General features: G+C 38.8%; 1 protein-coding gene across 3 annotated transcripts in view; it reads left to right on the plus strand.

The window, feature by feature from the left end:
- Nucleotides 1-18,432, plus strand: part of PARD3B (par-3 family cell polarity regulator beta) — a 1,037,301-nt gene that overhangs the window by 583,494 nt on the left and 435,375 nt on the right. For all 3 annotated transcript variants that reach the window (XM_082397042.1, XM_082397040.1, XM_082397041.1), the window contains 3 exons: nucleotides 238-423; nucleotides 13,255-13,425; nucleotides 18,120-18,252. In XM_082397042.1, the coding sequence (XP_082253168.1) occupies nucleotides 238-423; nucleotides 13,255-13,425; nucleotides 18,120-18,252 (490 nt within the window). The remainder of the gene's footprint in view (nucleotides 1-237; nucleotides 424-13,254; nucleotides 13,426-18,119; nucleotides 18,253-18,432) is intronic.

Raw genomic sequence — 18,432 nt, forward strand, 5'->3', positions numbered from 1 at the left:
CCTCCCTGTTGACCATCACCAAATATTATTCCCAGGGACCTCTCCCTTCCACTCCATCAATGTGATGGTGGCCCCTGCAGAGAGAGAAGACCAGCCTTTGCCCACCCGGAGCAGAATTACAGCTATTAGAGGTCCAGTCATCCCATGTTGCTGGTTGCATCTGTGTCTGGCCATCTGAGTGTATAAATATTCATCTGCTTTCTCCTCCTTTGCTCCTTTCATGTGCACTTCCAACAGAAAGGAGAACGTGACTACTATGCACTCTCCCTGGAAACAACGGAGCAGCTCACCTTCGAGATCCCCCTGAATGATTCTGGTTCTGCTGGTCTTGGGGTGAGCTTGAAGGGGAACAAATCTCGAGAAACTGGAACAGACTTGGGGATTTTTATCAAATCCATCATCCACGGAGGCGCTGCTTTTAAGGTAGGTAGGGGTGATGTTTGCACATCAGTGAGAAGATATTTAGAGATGTCGTCGTTGTGCATGGGGACTGGATGGAGAAAGTGTCTGAAGGCTTGAGACCACTGAGGCTTTCCTGCCAGATGCAGGAAATGTATGTGTGAACAGATCTGGGTGACAGTTTGGTTTCATACTTTAAGTGGTCACGTCCTATTGATAGTTCTTAAAACTCACCATGATTAATATTCTCTTTTACATTATTTTTTATTACTGTTAGGATTCTTCTGAGTTTGTAACCTAACAAGGTTGAACCTAAAAATATGCAATCAGAAAAGCAAACCTAAAAACAAGTCAACATCCAAGCAACAAATAAGAAACTATACTTCTTGTGCTTGGAAGAATGAAAGTTCAGTGGAGTCGGAGAGACTGTAGGTCAAGTTAAAAGTCATTTATCACAGTTTATACACTGGAAAATCCATGATGCTGGGAATGCATATTTGCCTTTGAACTTAGAGAAGCTTATAAATTTCCAGATAAAAAGAGAAGAACATGATTCTGCTCTTTCATACAGGGGCAGGCAACATGATCATAGCTGTTACCATAATATGATGGTTAACTAGATTTGCCTAAGTTCACATGCAACTCTACCACCATGTGCTCCAAGTAGCGCACCATTAATAATAATACCTAATGTATAGGGTTCGAAGGATTGAATAAAGTAATGTACACAATGTGATTAAAGCAGTGAAGTGATTACAGAGAGGGGGGAAAATACGTTTGTGCTTATCGTCAGCTGTCCTCACCATTATCATTGTCTCATGCCATGCAGTGAGGCTTCCTGAGCTCGAATCCTGCCTTCACTACTCTCACCGTGGGTGAATGTAGGCAACTTACTTGTCCTCAGTGTGCTTGAGTTTCCTCATGTGTAAAATTAGTAAAATTAGTAGTGCCTGCCTCCTGGTGCTCTTGTGAGGACAAAAAAAGACAATAGATATAAAATGCCTAGCACCGCACCTATGATAAACGTTGAATAAATGTTAGCCATTTTAAAATCATTTTGATATTAATAATGTGTGCCTTCTCCCACTCAAAAGCCACGAAGGCATAGTTAGAGTTTACAGGAGGCCCCCCCTGGTCCTAGGATCCTGGCTTTATTGAAGCATTTGTCTCCTCACACTTAATCATTCCACTTTTGCTTCAGACCTAGACTCTGAGCTAATATCTTCTTCTTTGGGAAAGAAGAAATGCGTTGGGGATAGATAACTCTTTAATGCACTCCTTGGATCAGTTAGCTTCTGTTGCATAATAAGTAATGACAACATTTCAGTAACATACATCTGTAAGCCTTTACTTCCCTCATGGCCCTGCAGGGCAACTAGAAGGGCTTTGATTCAGGCTGGTATGTCTCTATCGCACTGTAGATCTACAGGTCTGAGCGTGCTTCACATATTTTAACTACACCTTGGACTACCAGGCTAGCTGATGTCAGAGAGCCATGAAGCCTCTTTAGTTCTGGGTTCCAAACTGGCATGCTGTCACTCCTCACACATACCAGTGGCCAAAGCAAGTCATATGACTGAATCCAAGGTCAATGTAAGGAATAGGGAAACAGTCCACCCATGGTGAGTCTATGACAAACATTTGGGTACAGAGAAGGGTGGAGAATTGGGGCCAATCATCCAATCTATCAAACTCTCCAATGAGGCTCAGAAATGCAGAACCAGGAGCAGATGGGAAATGATAGTAATAATAGCAACAACAACGTCAGGTAACATTCATTCTGTTTTGTGCTTAATATATGCTGGGCCGTATAATAAGTATTTTAGGTGGATTCTCTAATTTTATTCTTCACATTCACACTGCATTATAATCATGCCATCTCATTGGGGAAAATTGCAGATTTCAATGATTAGTGCTTCTCCTCTGGTCACAAAGCCAGGAATTGCTTAAAATAAGATTTGAACCCGGGCAGTCTGACTTTGGAGCCTGTGCTATGCTGTCCTGTGACAAAAGTTCTTTCATCTCATCTGTTCATATTTCCAGAGATCAGGGGCTGTTGTCCTGGAGTTGTCTTATATCATGCTTATCATCCTGAGCCAAGCCATCTAAACAAGTGCTATGTTTAAGGATGAGTCTTGGTCATGTTTGTGGATACCAACTTGACATTATTCTTCTTATTCCTAATGACAGCTCTATTTACAGAATTTATTCCAAGTAAAATTGAAACTGAAATGAATTTTTGGAAATTAAAAGCAAACATCTTAGCTTTTTTATGGGCAATAACTTAAGCTCAAGCGATATTGGAGAGCAGGTTTAATACGTATATCCATGTTTGTGTAAGTAAGCATCTCCTTACCTAAGCAGTTTCTAACAGTCCTGTTTCTTGCAGAAATATTTCACTTTGCATTTATGTAAATTTCTTTCCTGACACTGTCTGCTGAGTCAGACAATCACACCATTAAAAACTACTGGACAGCATATTTATAGTTGATCTTAAATAGTAAGAGGCATAAATCATGAATTTAGCCTTATTGTGAATGTTTAGTATCCATTTTTCTTGTTTACTTTCTGCAGTGTAGAGGGTAGAGACCTAAGCTTTGCTCGCAAGAAATCTGATTAACCAGGAGAAAGAAAAGTATTTTTCTCTTCTCCTTCTGCTGTTCCAATAATCCACTGTTACTCCTCAGAAAATTGCCACCTGTTCTGTAATGGAGGATTAGGTTTTACAAAAATTGTTTTGAGACTTTGTTCCTGTCCTTGTTCAGAAGATACAAATGTAACAGACTGCACTGTCCCTGGGGCGGAGGGGAGATAAGCATGGGGAACATCCACTTTAGCATCTGGCCCGAGGTTTTTACCTGAAATCAACAAAATAATCTTCCTGCCAGGGCACACTCTTTTTCTCCTGGCTCTTAGCCTACCACTAATTGGTTCTCAAGGTGTTTTCCCCTTTAGGGAAGGTGGATTTTTGTAAACTAAACTACTTTGAAAAGTATGACCAAATTCTTCCTGTGGCTTCTGTGTGCTCTATTCTCCTGGGAACTTCCATTGGTGTAAACAAAGACAGGCTACTTCTTGCCAGATGTAAAACCCCGGGATAACTGTGACTATAATTAAGGGCCTCCTTCCCCCCCCCCCCGCCCCGCCCCGCCAGCCCCCACCCCCGGCCTTACCTCTCTGGCTGCTGCTTTCTATCATTCTATCTCTTATTTGAGTCATTTCTAATAAAGATATAAATCTCTATTTGAAAATAAGAGCATCTAGCTACCCTAGAATTCCCTCTTGGAAGTGAATCCCTCACCCAATCTAAGGGCAAAGTAACAGTATTTTTACTCTATTCAGAATTATTCAAATGCTTAATCTCATCCTAATATTTAAATTCCAGTCTGCATGTCAAGAAGTAAAGCCCAGACACCCTTCCCTGCTACTGGCAGGTCACAGCAATTGCCATTTCAGGCTGCTGTAACCTATGGAGTCCTTTGTAGACCCCTCTGAAGCATCCCTTTGAGCTGTGCTTTTCAGTGTACAGCCAAAGTGACCACTGAGCATAACAGCCAAATGTGGATTAGAGTATTGATGCTGATTTGCTTAAACAATAACATGCCTTAAATGTTCATGGTTCCATTTTAGTTTCTGTCATTCTTCCTGGGCATTTGCCCCTGAATGCGTAGTGTAATTGCTTCCAGAACCAAATTATACTAGATGCAACTATATATGTTAACTTTCTCATGAACTGAGAACTATGAGTGGAATGAAATTAGGATTTCATGAGGATGCTTTTCTAAAATTTCATTTTTTGTAATTGGAATTTAAAGTGAATATGTTGTTGTTGTTACTGATAAATGAAATGGAATATTGTCTTTGTGCAGTTAGAAAAATAACTTGAGAAAAATATTCTCCTTTCCCAAAATCTACATAAAAATGAGCTTTTTCTTTTTCCAAGGAAGCACACATAAAGTCTAGACGATCAGTTTGAAGACCTCACATAATTTCATCCTCATGTGCTAAACATTTTGAATTCTGGGATCAATGGCTTTCTCTTCCTTTGCTTTTGACATACTCTATTAACTGAATGTTTTTTAGAGAAAATGCATTTTTATGTCTATTGACAATACTAACTTAAACTGCTTATTTTTCTTCTTTTTCTACCTTAAAAATAAATTACTTTTAGAAAATATATAACTAGAATGGTGATATTTTTTTAAAATTAAGGTAGAATACTAACACCCTTTATAGTAAGAATAAAAATTCCATGGAGCCTGTTGTACTAATTCTGAATGATGTTTTTTAATTTGAATATACTTACTTTGGAAGTGTAATGTGTTCTATTGAAACCTTGAAGCAATAATGTAAAAATTAAAATTTAAAGGCAGTTTTTGCTATGGAAAAAAATGTCATATGTCAGGTAGATTATTTAAGGGCTCTTAAATAGAGAGAATGAATTTAAGAATACCTTTTATTCTCTAGAAAATTAATTAGCTAGGTTTGTACTTAATAAATACTACTTGATGATGAAATTAAATGAAAGAAAAATGCCTGACATAGCTAATTGCAAATGCATGCACTCAGAATATAAAATAGACGTAATTTAAGTAATTTGATTCTTGTGTGCTTAGGAAATTTGGAATACAACCGCTGAGAGATGCAGAATTGCATGATCTATGCCATTTAGTAATAGGTTAAAAAAAATTAAATGGTACAAGCGATCCCCCTATTTTAAAATGACTAAAAGTATGAATTTTTGGAGAGAATATGCACAGTCCTAGAATTTCTGGGAACACGGTGCTTGATGCTGAATTTCCGTGTCTCTTCATATATGGAACATTTAACAGCCTCCAAGCTACTTAACAGGAGTTCAGTAGGAGTTCCTAGCGGGAGTAATTTCCACCTCCATTTCTACTGGTATCTGTAAATCATGTGGTGGATCTATAATTAATGAATTCAAAGGAAGGTAAAAAGGACAGCATTTTAAGGAACACAAATGTTAAATGATTTCTTCAACTATCCATTTTTCTTAAAATTGATAGTGTTTTCTACTGGTGGAGAGCTATAAAGATCATTACCTATAGTCATGTCTTCCAGCTTTTTACCTCTTACAAAAGGACCGTAAGTCTGGGTGTGTAAACAGCTTTATTGCAAATCCTCAGCTGTTAGAAGCCAAACTCTAACATTTCATCCTAACCACAAAAATGTGATATTTTATGAACAACTAAAAGCAGGAACTCTGCCTGGAAAAATTCACCATCACTATATACCCAATAATAATTTTGCCTTAAAAAAAAAAAAATCACTAACTTAAACATGAAAAAAGAATTATCAACTCTGTTATGCCAAATATTTTAAACCAATTTCCTTTTTAGAAAAAAACCAAAAATGTTAGTATATGTTAATTAATATAATCAGGCTTATCATTTATGGGTTTTCTGCAATAAATTTTAAAGAGATATAAGAGAACATTACTTTCAAAATCCCATAATACCAGCATCAATCATTGCTTTTTCTTGCCAATTTTTAGCACTTTCATATTTTTATCTTATATATGGAAATGCATCTAAGAAATAAATTTATATCATGCTGGATAAAATTTTAAAACTCTGTGTCATTTTGATGTGTACTTTGAACTCCATGACTGCCTCAGGAGGCTTGAAAAAATATAAGACTTGGTAGACCTAATCAAAAACTAAATTGTTATCTACAAAAGCTGATATAACATGATCATGATACTTTGAAAATAGTACCTCTTACCTGAAAAGCTATATTCACCTGCATTGTGGGTATTTATAGGAGATACTGAGTTCATAACATGGTCAGAGCTTTGGTCTAGGCATTCTGCTCTGGGTCCGTCTTTTTAGAGACCAGATGTTTTAGCAATCTTAGCACAAACAAGAGCACAGTTTTGTTTGTTTGTTTGTTTTTAAAGTGAATAAATAAGATCCTTTCATTAAATTGAAAAGGCCTCTGAGATTCTAATCTAGTTAGGCATTCATGCAGGATCTTCTTGATTCATATAACACATACACCTTAATAAGCTTTTTGTTATCCAGTTTTCTAAGCCAGAGTAAACTAAAAGCAGAAAATCAGGAAGAAGATAAGAAGGGATGGAGAGAAAACTGAAAGGACAGGAAATAGAAAAAGTGTAAAACAAGCACAGAGTGCTATTGCTGCAAAGCAGGCCAAAGAATATTTGTGATGACTCTAAGTCAGTGCTGCTGAAACTTCTTGCTGAGGAAATTGTAAAATTCACTAATGACGATAGTGAAGGCTGTAAGTTGCAGTATGTTTATTTATGTCCCATATGTTTCCAGAAGATCTTTTAAAAGGAAAGAATTATAATACATTATATCAGAATGGTTTGGATTATGTATATTTTGATGCTCTAAAAAGTACTCTTCAGCTATCTTTAATTAAAGTCTCATATACCACAGATGCTGAATAAATGGTGCATTGCTGGGACTTCACTGATGTGCTACATAAAATGGAGTGAGGCTCTTAATAACTGAGTTAGATACATTTAAAATTTTACAATAGCTGAACAAGGGGATATTGAGCTAGTACACAGAAAGTAATCAAGCTTCACTTTTAGAATTATAAAGTTTCTCTGAGCATGTGCCAGCATCTCCAAGCCAGCCTGGGATCAGGAATCTCTTACAGTTACAGTTTGTAAGTTACAGAATTTGTCCATTGTAGATGAAACTTACACCAGGTCCAAAGCACCTGAATGAAAGATGTTTCAAGTGATTCAATTTAGCAAGCACTTGCTGAACATCTACAGCTACAGCAAGTTATACAATATATAATACACTGGAGACAGAAAATTTAAAAAGACTCATTCCATAATACAGGAAGCTGGTAGCATAATAAATACAGAAACGATTCGAATATGATAAGAACTATGGTAGACAAATATAAAAGTATCATGGGTATCGAAATGGAGCAATTAATTCTGCCTGTGAAGAAAACTGAATGGAAGGCAGTTGCTGAGCCTTGTTTTGAAGGATAGATATTCAACAGGTGAGCAGGAACGCAAAGGGCATTTTGGTGAGAAGGAAGAGTGTGGGCCACGTCACCACGGTGTGTACATCAGAGTGCAATTTATCGTGTCTGGAAAATAGAGCTCTTATTTGTGAAGAATAGTGCCATTCATATTGGTTGAAATTGTGTTAGGACAGAGGTAGTAAAACATTGACTAATGTGGGCAGATGCCCTTCAAGACAAGAACTTACATGCTTCTAGTCTTACCAACTTTCTTTATTCCTTTCTTTGTTTTAAAAACTATACTTTAAAATCTTGATTTATTCTTTTGACTTTCATTGCTATTGTTTGAAAATGAAGCTAAATGATTTCAATCTGGAATGCAAGGCTCTTTCTAGGTTGGATTTTTTTTCCCAAAAAATACAGTAAGCAGATGTTGTCATGGAGTGATTTTAGGACCTTGAGAAATATTTGTTCAGGAAAATCCTTTCTTTCAGTCAGGTGCCATACTGCCTGGAGTTCCACCCCACTCCAAGGAAATGCTGCCTGAAATCTGAAGTCAGGGTTTAGAATTTGGGTGCTGATGTCCCCGAAGGCTTCACCAAGGGCCCCATTAGAAACAGGCAGAGGCAGGAACCAACATCTGGTCATGATTAATCCTCTCAACACCCTGGCCAAATATGGACTGGCCTTGGGCCCCAGCCAGCTACCCGTGGGTTAGCCAGCCCACTCCCTCACGCTTGACTCATGTTTTGCAGAGGCTCATTCTTTGCCATGGCTTTCTTCTCTTCCCTCTGTGTTCATTAGAACTTTAGAGGTAAAGGGACCTACAAAAAATTGGCCAAAAGAGGTGGATTAAGCCTTACACTGTCACCAGTAATCGTGACAGAGGCACAGCAGGGGCTGAACTGTGAGGTCACTGGACCCCCGGAAATCATGGATATGCTTCAGTGGGCACATGAAGCATCCTATAAGGTACATGACTGCTCCTCATTACAAAGAATTACCTGGTCCAGATGTGCAGCTGTGGAGAAACTATCATGTAAATATTTATTTTTAAGAGGTGAGAATCTGTAGCTTTTATTAGATTTTCAAAGGAGTCTAAGAAGAGCCCATAAAGGTCAAGAATCACTAGCAAAGTGGTTGAAAACATGGACTTCAGAGTGACCCAGACCTACTTCAAATTTGCTTTTAGACATGTGACTTGTAACAATGCACTTAACTTGTTTGACCCTTGGTTTCTTCTTTTATAAAGGGGAGCGGTAGTCCCCAGTGTATAGCGTTGCTGTAAGGATTAAATTGTCTAGTGCATAGAAAGGATTTAGCACAATAACTGCACAGAGGAGAAACTCATTAAATAATTATATTCATTGTAGCGCCTTTAATCATCTCTACAACTCTGATTTTAGAAGCAACATAGCATGATGGGTACATATCTGACTCAGACAGGTAGACCTGGCTGTGACAGTATTCTTTGACAGTCACTTCATTTCTCTGAGCCTCCATTTTTACCTCTCTTAGTGGAGGGTGATGATTGTATCACAGGGAGGTTTTGAGAAATGAGAACATACGCAAAATATTTGCACAAGGACTGGCCTGTATTTGGTGTTCAGTAAACGGAGATATAACACTCAAACATCTTGTCTCCTGGTCCATTCTTCCTCCTGCATTAGAACCAGGTTAGGGCTGATGAGACGTGAAGCCATCCCAGGACATGGAGAAGACCTAAATCTCATACCTGTTTTTATTTGTCCTAGTGTGCCCTAATGTGGAGGAAGTTATTTTCTACCTTTAGTCTGTTCTCCTTCCTCTTTTTCTTGTTTTTCTTCCTCTTTGGGAACCTCCTTTACTCTGTCTTAGCGTGAGGTTGGATAGAGTTGGTTATGGGGGTTGCCAAAGGTAAGGAGTGTAGTTGTGGTCTTTTTGGTTAGGGGTCTGATGGCCATAAAGTAGGAAGGAAAGTGTCTTTTTTTTGGACTGCTGAAAGAGAATTCCATAAACTGGGTAGTTTTTTAACAGCAGAAATTTACCCCTTACGGTCCTTGAGTTTGAAGTCCAAGATCAAGATGCTGCAGATTCAGTGTCTGGTGAGATGTGGTTGATAGACAGCTGTCTTCTTCTTGCTGTAACCCCATATGGCAGAGGGGACAAGAGCTCTCTCTCAGGCCTCTTTTATAAGGGCACTAATTACCTTCCAAATACCCCGCCTCCTAATACCATCATGTTGGGGGTTAGGATTTCAACATATGAATTTGAGGAAAACACAAACACTCAGTCCATAGCAGAGAGGGCATTTTCTTTTCATTCAACAAATGCAAGAATGATCCAGATTATGATGAAATAAATATCCTAGAATTCCTGGGTAACATCCTGGATAGTTGAATTCACTCATGTAAAATCAGTAGAGGAGAGTTACCATTCTCATGCCTAAGTATTTACTTAAACATGGTATTCACAGAAAAAAATAAAACCATAAAAAATGACTTTTCTTGGTAAAAAATCATTCCAAAGCAGAATAGACATGCACAATTTTGAGGAATCTTTGATGAGTTTTGAGTAATGACCTCTTCATTGAATCAACTTGATTTTAGATCAAGACTAGACCTGGATACACATGTATGTATATATAGCTAGATAGGTAAACAGTCCCTGCCCTACCCCCTTTGCCCCTGCCACTTCCAGCTTGCTTCCTTGCTCTGCCGTCCCCCAGCCCAGTCTCCTGTCTCCCCATCTTCTATCGTCTGACTCTGGCTTTCATGTAAGGTTCTCTTCCAGGAGACATCTGGTGGATTTGAAAGTCTTTTTCCTTGAAGCAAGATCCCTTTAGGGACTTCTCATTGTCATCTTCGTAGAACACAGAATGGGTAGTGAATAGGGAGTGCTGAGAAGTCAGAACTTGGGCTCTTCTGATCCAGCTCTGATCTTAACTAGCTGATCAAGTTCTTCCACATAGATTGTGGAAGTGCCTTCTCTTAAGAAGAGGAGTTCAATAAATGGTTTCTCATCCTCTTTGGGTGTCACATTATTTATAAACGGAAGAGGTTGGACAAGATGATCTCTAAGGAGCCTTCCAGCTCTGAATTCTGTGATTATATTCTACATGTTAGGACAATGTGGTACTTACTGGCATCACCAGTAATGAAATTACCCATCCTTTATCTTATAAAGGAAAAGCAAAAACCAATAGCAACAGACCAGCCAAGCCTAAAAAGGAGAGTATGTGGATTTTTATCACACCAGCAACTCTCCAGTGATGCTTGTGATGAATGTGAATGTCTTCATGAAAAAAAAAAAAAAAAAATCCCAGCTGCCCTGGGGTGACCTGACCTGCCTTTTTGTTTTGGACGTGGATACACAAACATGTTCTACTTTAATGTAGTTCCGCATGCTTGAGACTCGGAATGTAGCTGAAAATAAAAGTCTGTGCTTCATACTTGCTGGTAAGAGATTATCTTACAAAAAATGTTTTTCTTCCATCTCCTTATCTCTTCTTTACCTCTTCACTCAGACCTTGCCCCATACTTCACAGAGAAAGTTCACGGGAGGTTACCAGGTGGATCTCACTCTGATTTCATTCCCTCAATTCTAGAGTACCCATTAAGTTTCAATCTTTATCTTTCTTCTTCCTGTCATAGCGGATGAGATGTCCTGCCAAGACGAAGCGTCTACAGATCCAGCACTCGACCTCATTTCCTGTTAACAGGGCTGGGATCCTGATCCAACTCTTCTGTTTCCTCCTCGGCTTTAAAAACCACACATCTGTTTCCAGTCCTCCTAAAAAAAACTTTTTAGTGACCCTCCCAACTGCCCGCAAAAGATTCAGCCCAGTAGTCCTCCTTCCATTAAATGCCATAATAGAACAGAATAATTTCTGGAGTAAAGTGTCTCACTTCACTTGCCACAGCCACTAAGGTTGTTTTTGTTTTACCCCATTTCATGTAGCCTTAATCTTATCCTTTATGTGCCTCACTCAACATGAGATAACAGAAATGAAGCGATTTCTTTCTCGTTTGGCCTTTCCTGTAAATCTCATTTCCAGATTTGCTCCAAATTAGAGGAAAGGTTAAGTGGAGTGGGAAAACAAGAGGAAGGCAGAGGACATTAGGCTCTGTTGAGGCAGTGCACTCAGCCGTTTTACAGCTCGATTTTACCCCTTTCTCGATCGATCCATCCCATGGCCTTGCCATCTCAACTTTTCTCATCGGGAGGGCGTGTGCGCCTTTGGGCGGCCTCCACGATCTATGGGCCAACACCCTCTGCAGCAGGAGGCGCGTGCAGTGCATCTCCACGAGGGCATTAGCGCTCCAGAACAGCTCTCACCACTCCCCCCCTTTTCCCAGCTGTCAGCAGAGGAACTTCCTCTGACCATCTGCTGCCGCATTAGTCAAAGTTCATCAACTTGTCCACAGGATTTCTCTCCCAAAGCTGTACTGTTGGTCCTCTTGTTCATTGTATGTCTGGTTTTCTCATTTCTTAGGGAAGTTCTGTTTTGTTTTCCTTTTACATTTCATTCTGTTCATTTGAACATGGATCCCAGATACTTCTAACTGCAGAAACTTTAATACTTCCCTCTGCCTGTTTTAGTGTGGCACAACTGTAGTCTAGAGACGAAGAACAAAGGGAGTCCTAGTAGAGAAACTGAAAAGAGCCAAGGTTCATGAAACCTGAACTTAAGTCAGTTTCTCTCTGCCTCTATTTTGTGACCTAGGGCAACTTACATCACTTTCCTGCCTCAGTTTCCTTATTTGTAAAATGTGAATAAAAGCATTAATCTACTCAACTTCTTGAGTTCTGTGAGAACTAGAGATAATTCGTGGAAAAACTGTGATACAAGCCTACTGTAATTTCTGTTAAATTTATTAGCAGTGGCACTAGCATCACGACCTTCCTAAAATTGCATCTGTGCCTCACAGCAAGAACTTTCTACCCTGGTGTGTAGCAGGTATAACGCACATCCCTAATCAGACTGTCAATATTTAAGCATCTTTTCTCCTAGGCTGCCTGTTGGGGACATGTACTGTGATCCCCACCAGTTCTTTTGTAGGCAGAGCTGGCATCCCAGTTTGTTTAGCTGCTGCTATAGACTCCAGCTTGTGGGAGACTTCTGGCTGAAGATGACTAGTGCCTAGAGGTGCTTTAGACTAGAATCTGGGCTGCCTATCCACCTGCCCAGGTTCCGAGCGCTCTGTGGCATGTGGTGTTCCTTCCTGAAGGTGCTGGGTGAAAGTGCTATCAGTCAGAGCCCCTCACAAAAGGCTTGACAGTCCCCTTTGTCAAGCGTTTCTGCCCGAAGACATCATAGCAAATTGGTCCTGCGTTACACACCTCTGCGTTCTTTTGCAGAACAGCAACTTTTTAGTTGTGTTAGAGAAAATTACTGGAGAATTTTTTTTTTTTCTCAGCACTATCCAGTAGAGCTAGCAATGATATCTAGGAGACACATTACCGCTCTCGAGCTCCCAACGTTTAAGCATGATGTCTCTCTGTGCCTGAAAATGCAAGCTGTATGACCACTTTCTTTTGCTTCCAAACCCCCTTTCCTTAAGTCAGCAATACGGTCCCTGCCAGAGCGAACGTCAGAATCAGGCTAGGCTAGCATACTTGCCAAAGATTTAGGTAAGAGACATTATACAAATGTCTAAATTATTGCAGTTTGGAACTCTAAGATTTCTAAAAATCACTTTCACACAATTCATTATTGTTAGTATTTGTGACTGTTTGATAAACTCCAGAACCTTTTTCTGCCATGGAAAATAAATTATTTCTAATAGCTATTTTTTTTTTTTCGTTTTTCATTTTAAACTTGAACTTTTCCCTGAAACAGTCTTATGTCATCACCATGCTTTTCTCTGTTTAACACTGTTTTTCTTACCTCCACCCTAGGATGGTCGTCTGCAGGTGAATGACCAGCTGATTGCAGTTAACGGAGAATCTCTTCTGGGAAAGTCCAACCATGAAGCTATGGAAACACTTAGGCGATCAATGTCCATGGAAGGAAACATACGAGGGACGATCCAGTTGGTGATTCTGAGGAGGCCAGGGAGACCACTGGAGGTGATGCAAATTTTTATTTCCCTCTGCAAATTGCCCAGATGGCCGCCAGAATATTCACACTTCCACCACTAGTATGGTAGCTAGGCTCATACTGATTCTGAAATTGGAAAAATATGCCCTAGAAGTGCTCTGATGGGTTTATGTGGCAAATTGGTGGTTGTATATTTTAGGTATAACTAGAAGGTGTAAAAATGTGCATATAAATTAAGTAATTTATCTAGGGTAACAAGTCCATAATTTCCAGTTTTTCCCCCAGAAACTCCTAGAGCTCTGGACTTTATGAATAACGCTTTATTCATATTATAAACATTAAAGCATAAAACATGCTTATATACTTTTTGGATGACATGCTAGCAGTGTCCATACCTTAGAAAGTTCTTAATCAGATGTATATAATGCTTACTGTGAAGATAATTATAATGCAATCAGCTCTCTACATTCTTCCCTGTAATGTGTGCCTGGGACTTAACTAATTTAAAATTTGATCTATTAAACAAGCTTCTTGCTTCATGTTCTTAAATAAATGTTTTTAATTAAAGAAGTATTTTTGAAATCTTTTATCATGATTTCTTTATGGATTTTTTTAACGTAAGCAATATTTTTACATACACATGAAGTGTGAACATAAACTATTCTTGAATGCTAATATGCCTAAACATTTCAGTTACATACAATTATATTATTTATATAATTATTATACAATTATATATTATAGTGTACAACTATCATATTCATCATAAGGTATTCCTAAAACATTATTTTCACTTATATAGAGAGAATAATTATTAAATGCTCCTAAAAATTATTTTAAGAAAAGATAAGAAAAAAGTCGATAATAGTTAAGAGTTGAGAAAAACATCAGCAAATCACACATATATTCTCTAAGGACAAATAATGTTTTTGTGATACAGTAATACACAAAGTTAAAATAGAATCCTATTAAAACACTAATATAAAATATTAGTTTTAATAATAAGTTCAACTTAAACATTTTAAAATGAAAAGATTTTGAAATTAAGACTGGAAGGTAGTTGGGGATGATAGTGGTTAAAAGCTTGGGCTCTGGAGTTTTGGATAACGTGAGTTAAAATCCCACGTGGGTCATTTCCTGGCTATGTAAAGACATACATAGTTGAGGGCTCTGTACTTATAGATAGCAATACTGTTGTCTGCCTTATCCCTTCATAGATCCTCATTTCCCAGCACCTAGTAGTAGACAGTTGTTATATACTGTTGAATGAATGGATAACAGTTGCATATGAGACCTACTTCATCTGAGAGGATAAGCTGAAGTAGTGAACTTATCAACTATATCTTACTTTGTCATATTATCAGCTGTTGGAAAGGAGTAACTGTACCTTTTAACTTTTCTGTACATAACCTTGTAAATGTTAAATAAATGTAAATTGCCCAATTACTGGAGACTGTATATAATGAGCCAACTCATTTCCAACATTTGTGTCTGCTTAAGTGACAGAGAGGTTTCCATGAATATTTAAGGGATTTTACTTATGTACATAGTCATAAAACCCTTATCGCTTGCTTCCTACCATGAGAGAATTGGCTGCCTTCTGGTTGAATTTGGTTCTTACTCGAGAGCCCTAGACCTCCACGGAACCCAGTTGTTGGATGCGGGTGTGAAGTATGACCTGTAGGCCCCTGAATCACCCCTTCCATGCATCTGTGTTTTAGATCTCCCTTAAGATGTCTTGGGACAAAGATACCTCAACTAACAGAAAAGTCTGGAATACACTGCTCAAGAATTCCATATCTGTGTAGATAGAAAAAGTAAAAGAAAAAAAAAAAAAGAAATGAACATGATTGCTAAAAGAGTTCCCTCCCCACCTCTCCACCTCTCATCTTCCCTAGTTTCATGTCTTTCTCTAAAATATGTGAATGCCTAGAGGATAAGTACTCTCTGTTTTGACTCATCAAGTTGAGACACTTTATTATTTGCGTTCTCCTTTACCGCACGTATTTTCATTTTAATTCTCATGCTCTGGGCTGGGTTGACGATTATTTCATCAGAAGAAAGCATGAAGCCTTCAGTTGGTTGCCCAACCTCAGGAGTGTCTTTGTAGTTGTTGTCGTTGTTGCTGTAGTTCTTTTTTTTTTAATAGATCTTTACTGGAGTATAATTGCTTCACAGTGCTGTGTTAGTTTCTGCTGTACAACAAAGTGAATCAGCCAGATGCATACATATATCCCCATATCCCCTCCCTCTTGCGTCTCCCTCCCACCCTCCCTATCCCAGCCCTCTAGGTGGTCACAAAGCACCAAGCTGATCTCCCTGTGCTGTGTGGCTGCTTCCCACTAGCTATCTATTTTACATTCGGTAGTGTATATATGTCGATGCTACTCTCACTTCACCCCAGCTTCCCCCTCCCACCCCGTGTCCTCAAATCCATTCTCTATGTCTACAACTTTATTCCTGCCCTGCAACTAGGTTCATCAGTACCTTTGTGTTTTTTTTTTAGATTCCATATATATGCGTTAGCATACGGTATTTGTTTTTCTCTTGTTAATACTGTTCACTGGGGACTCAATTGGGAATAAGAAATGGGACAGAAAGCAGTTTTTATGAGGACATTTAAATAAGATCCATTTTTATTTTCTCTAATATTTACATGCTTTCCATGGGGGATGAGCAGGCACTTGGCTTTCTCAACTAATGAGAATCTCTGTGGTACCTGTGAAGATTAAAGAGTGTTTTTTTCATATAAAGACAGCAGCCTAATGTACAGATAATCTTTATTAAATTGAAAAAAAAAAAAACTGTAGCTATTTGATATCCCAAATCTGTTTTGCTGTGTCAAATCATATATGTTTTGTGCTCATGTTTTTGGAGGATTCTCCAGTGGAACAGCAATCGCCCTCAGGTACAATGAAAAAGAATCTGTAACCTAGAAAAGGCCTCAGTTCTGCTTATATATTCAGGGAAATCAGTTAGTTAGATTTGGGAAGAATACCAAAATGGTTACTTGAACGTTATATTGATATTAAAAAAACTACTGAAGACGCTACTTAAGAAAAGTCAAAATATATTGTCATTGGGTATTTTCCCACATTACCCAGATGTACAAGATACGTAAACAGTTTTGATGAGGACCTCATGAAGAATACATAATGAGCCCTTGATTGAATCAAAATCATTTTAAACAGAAACATGTTTTTCAAAGGATGAGCTTGAGGTTCAATTGTAATTCTATTTGAGCCTAGAGACTTGGTATTTAAAAATGGGTTATGACCTGTTTTTTTTTTTTTTTTTTTCCTTCCCCAAAACATTTCCCTCCCCTGAGCTGGAAGCTCAGCTTGGTGGAAGCAGAATATGTTTAAAAATCCATTATATTTTTTATTGGCTGGGACACTAATGGAAGGCTCCACGACAGCTCTATTTTACAGGCTGAATATTTTAATTAGGCTGGTTACTGATCACTTGTTGGGATATTGATTGTGTCATTTATCAAAGAGCTGGGAAAGCAGAAAAAAAATTTTTGTTGTTGTTGTTAAAGCACTTGACTATGCAAGGTAGGTCCTACCTCTCCTACCTTCCAGGGCTCTAGCTTTAATTTAGGAGTAGTTTGCCCCAGGCTTGGGTTGACTAAGGAACCAGGGGCAAAAGGAAATACTGGGTGTGGAAAAAGTGTTATAAGCCTTGACAAAGGACCTTCAGCAGCTGAAAACATTTTAATTATGAAGAATGCATGCATGGAATGTCTTGAATATTTTGTTTAACTAGCAGGATACCGAGTTTCTGTAACTAAAGAGGAAAGTAGAAATCAAATGCATTGTTTGGGCCAAATGCTCTTTTTCAGAAGGAAAGAGCTTTGGGGATCGGATCTACGTTTGTCTTTGCGGAATGTTCCTCTCACAAATGGTCAAGGGAACGGCCCCGAGATGGCTTTCAAATTACTTCTTTGAAATCTGTTAGAAGACACACAGTTTGAACCAGAGCAAAACCCAGGTCTCTGTGCCTCATTCCTCTAGAACAATAACTAGAGCTCCCTGCAGCTGGCCCATTCCCAGTACCTCGGCAGCACCTGTGCAACACGGTTTATCCTGGAGCTAGCAGTTTTAAGGAAACTGTATTTGTTTACAGACTATCAAAATCAAAACAGAAGGGGGAAATATGGAAGAAGAGAAAGAAATCTCAGGAGAACCAGCGTCTGGCATTGTCACAGCAGTTTGTTTTCGCTCCTGGCCAAAAGGCCTAGTGTCTGCAGTGGGACACACGCATGGCATTTCAGTGACAAACCTGCCTGGGTTCTGACTTGTCCTGGAGCATATACACTTAGTCACCAAGGGAGAGGGAGACAGGAACCAGCTGGTTGGCAGAGAAACACCCTTGGCATGAACTGTATTCTTATGTTGACACTGCCACAAGCTGTACTCCCAGATGGAAGAAAATTTGAAGGAAGCTAGTTGTAAGTGGTGGGAAAGAATAATAAAGTTAATCCGCTTCTGTGCTTGCTATCAGCACTCCTAAGCCTTAACACCACATTGTCAGTATTTTTTATTTCCCATTCAGAGATGTTTTAACTGATAGGACCATTTTGATTTTCCACAGTTGAGGACTTACGTGCAATAGACTCTTGAAAGATTATTCATAAATTGATCGTTCTTTCACTTTGCTTCCATTGACCAAGTTGGAACATACTAAAAAAGCGAACGTGATTTTTATTTTCATCCCTTAGGAGCCTGCAGAGTGTGGGGCATTTTCGAAGCCGTGCTTTGAGAACTGTCAAAATGCTGTAACCACCTCCAGGAGAAATGATAATAGTACATTGCATCCATTTGGCACCTACAGCCCGCAAAGCAAACAGAAAGGTAAGGTTCTATCCATTCTCATCTGCTGCGAGTGGTATGAGAAAACACGAGTGTTTATTTTTTAAAAAAAGAGGAACAAAGGGGAATTAATTAGACTAAGTGCAGACTTTGTTACTGTGAGTCATGAAAATGAGCGATGGGTGGGAGAGCTGACTCACAAGTTGTGAAGCAGATTCCTGG

The sequence above is a fragment of the Balaenoptera borealis genome (assembly GCF_965194805.1).
Source record: "Balaenoptera borealis genome assembly, chromosome: 6".
Classification (NCBI taxonomy): domain Eukaryota; kingdom Metazoa; phylum Chordata; class Mammalia; order Artiodactyla; family Balaenopteridae; genus Balaenoptera; species Balaenoptera borealis.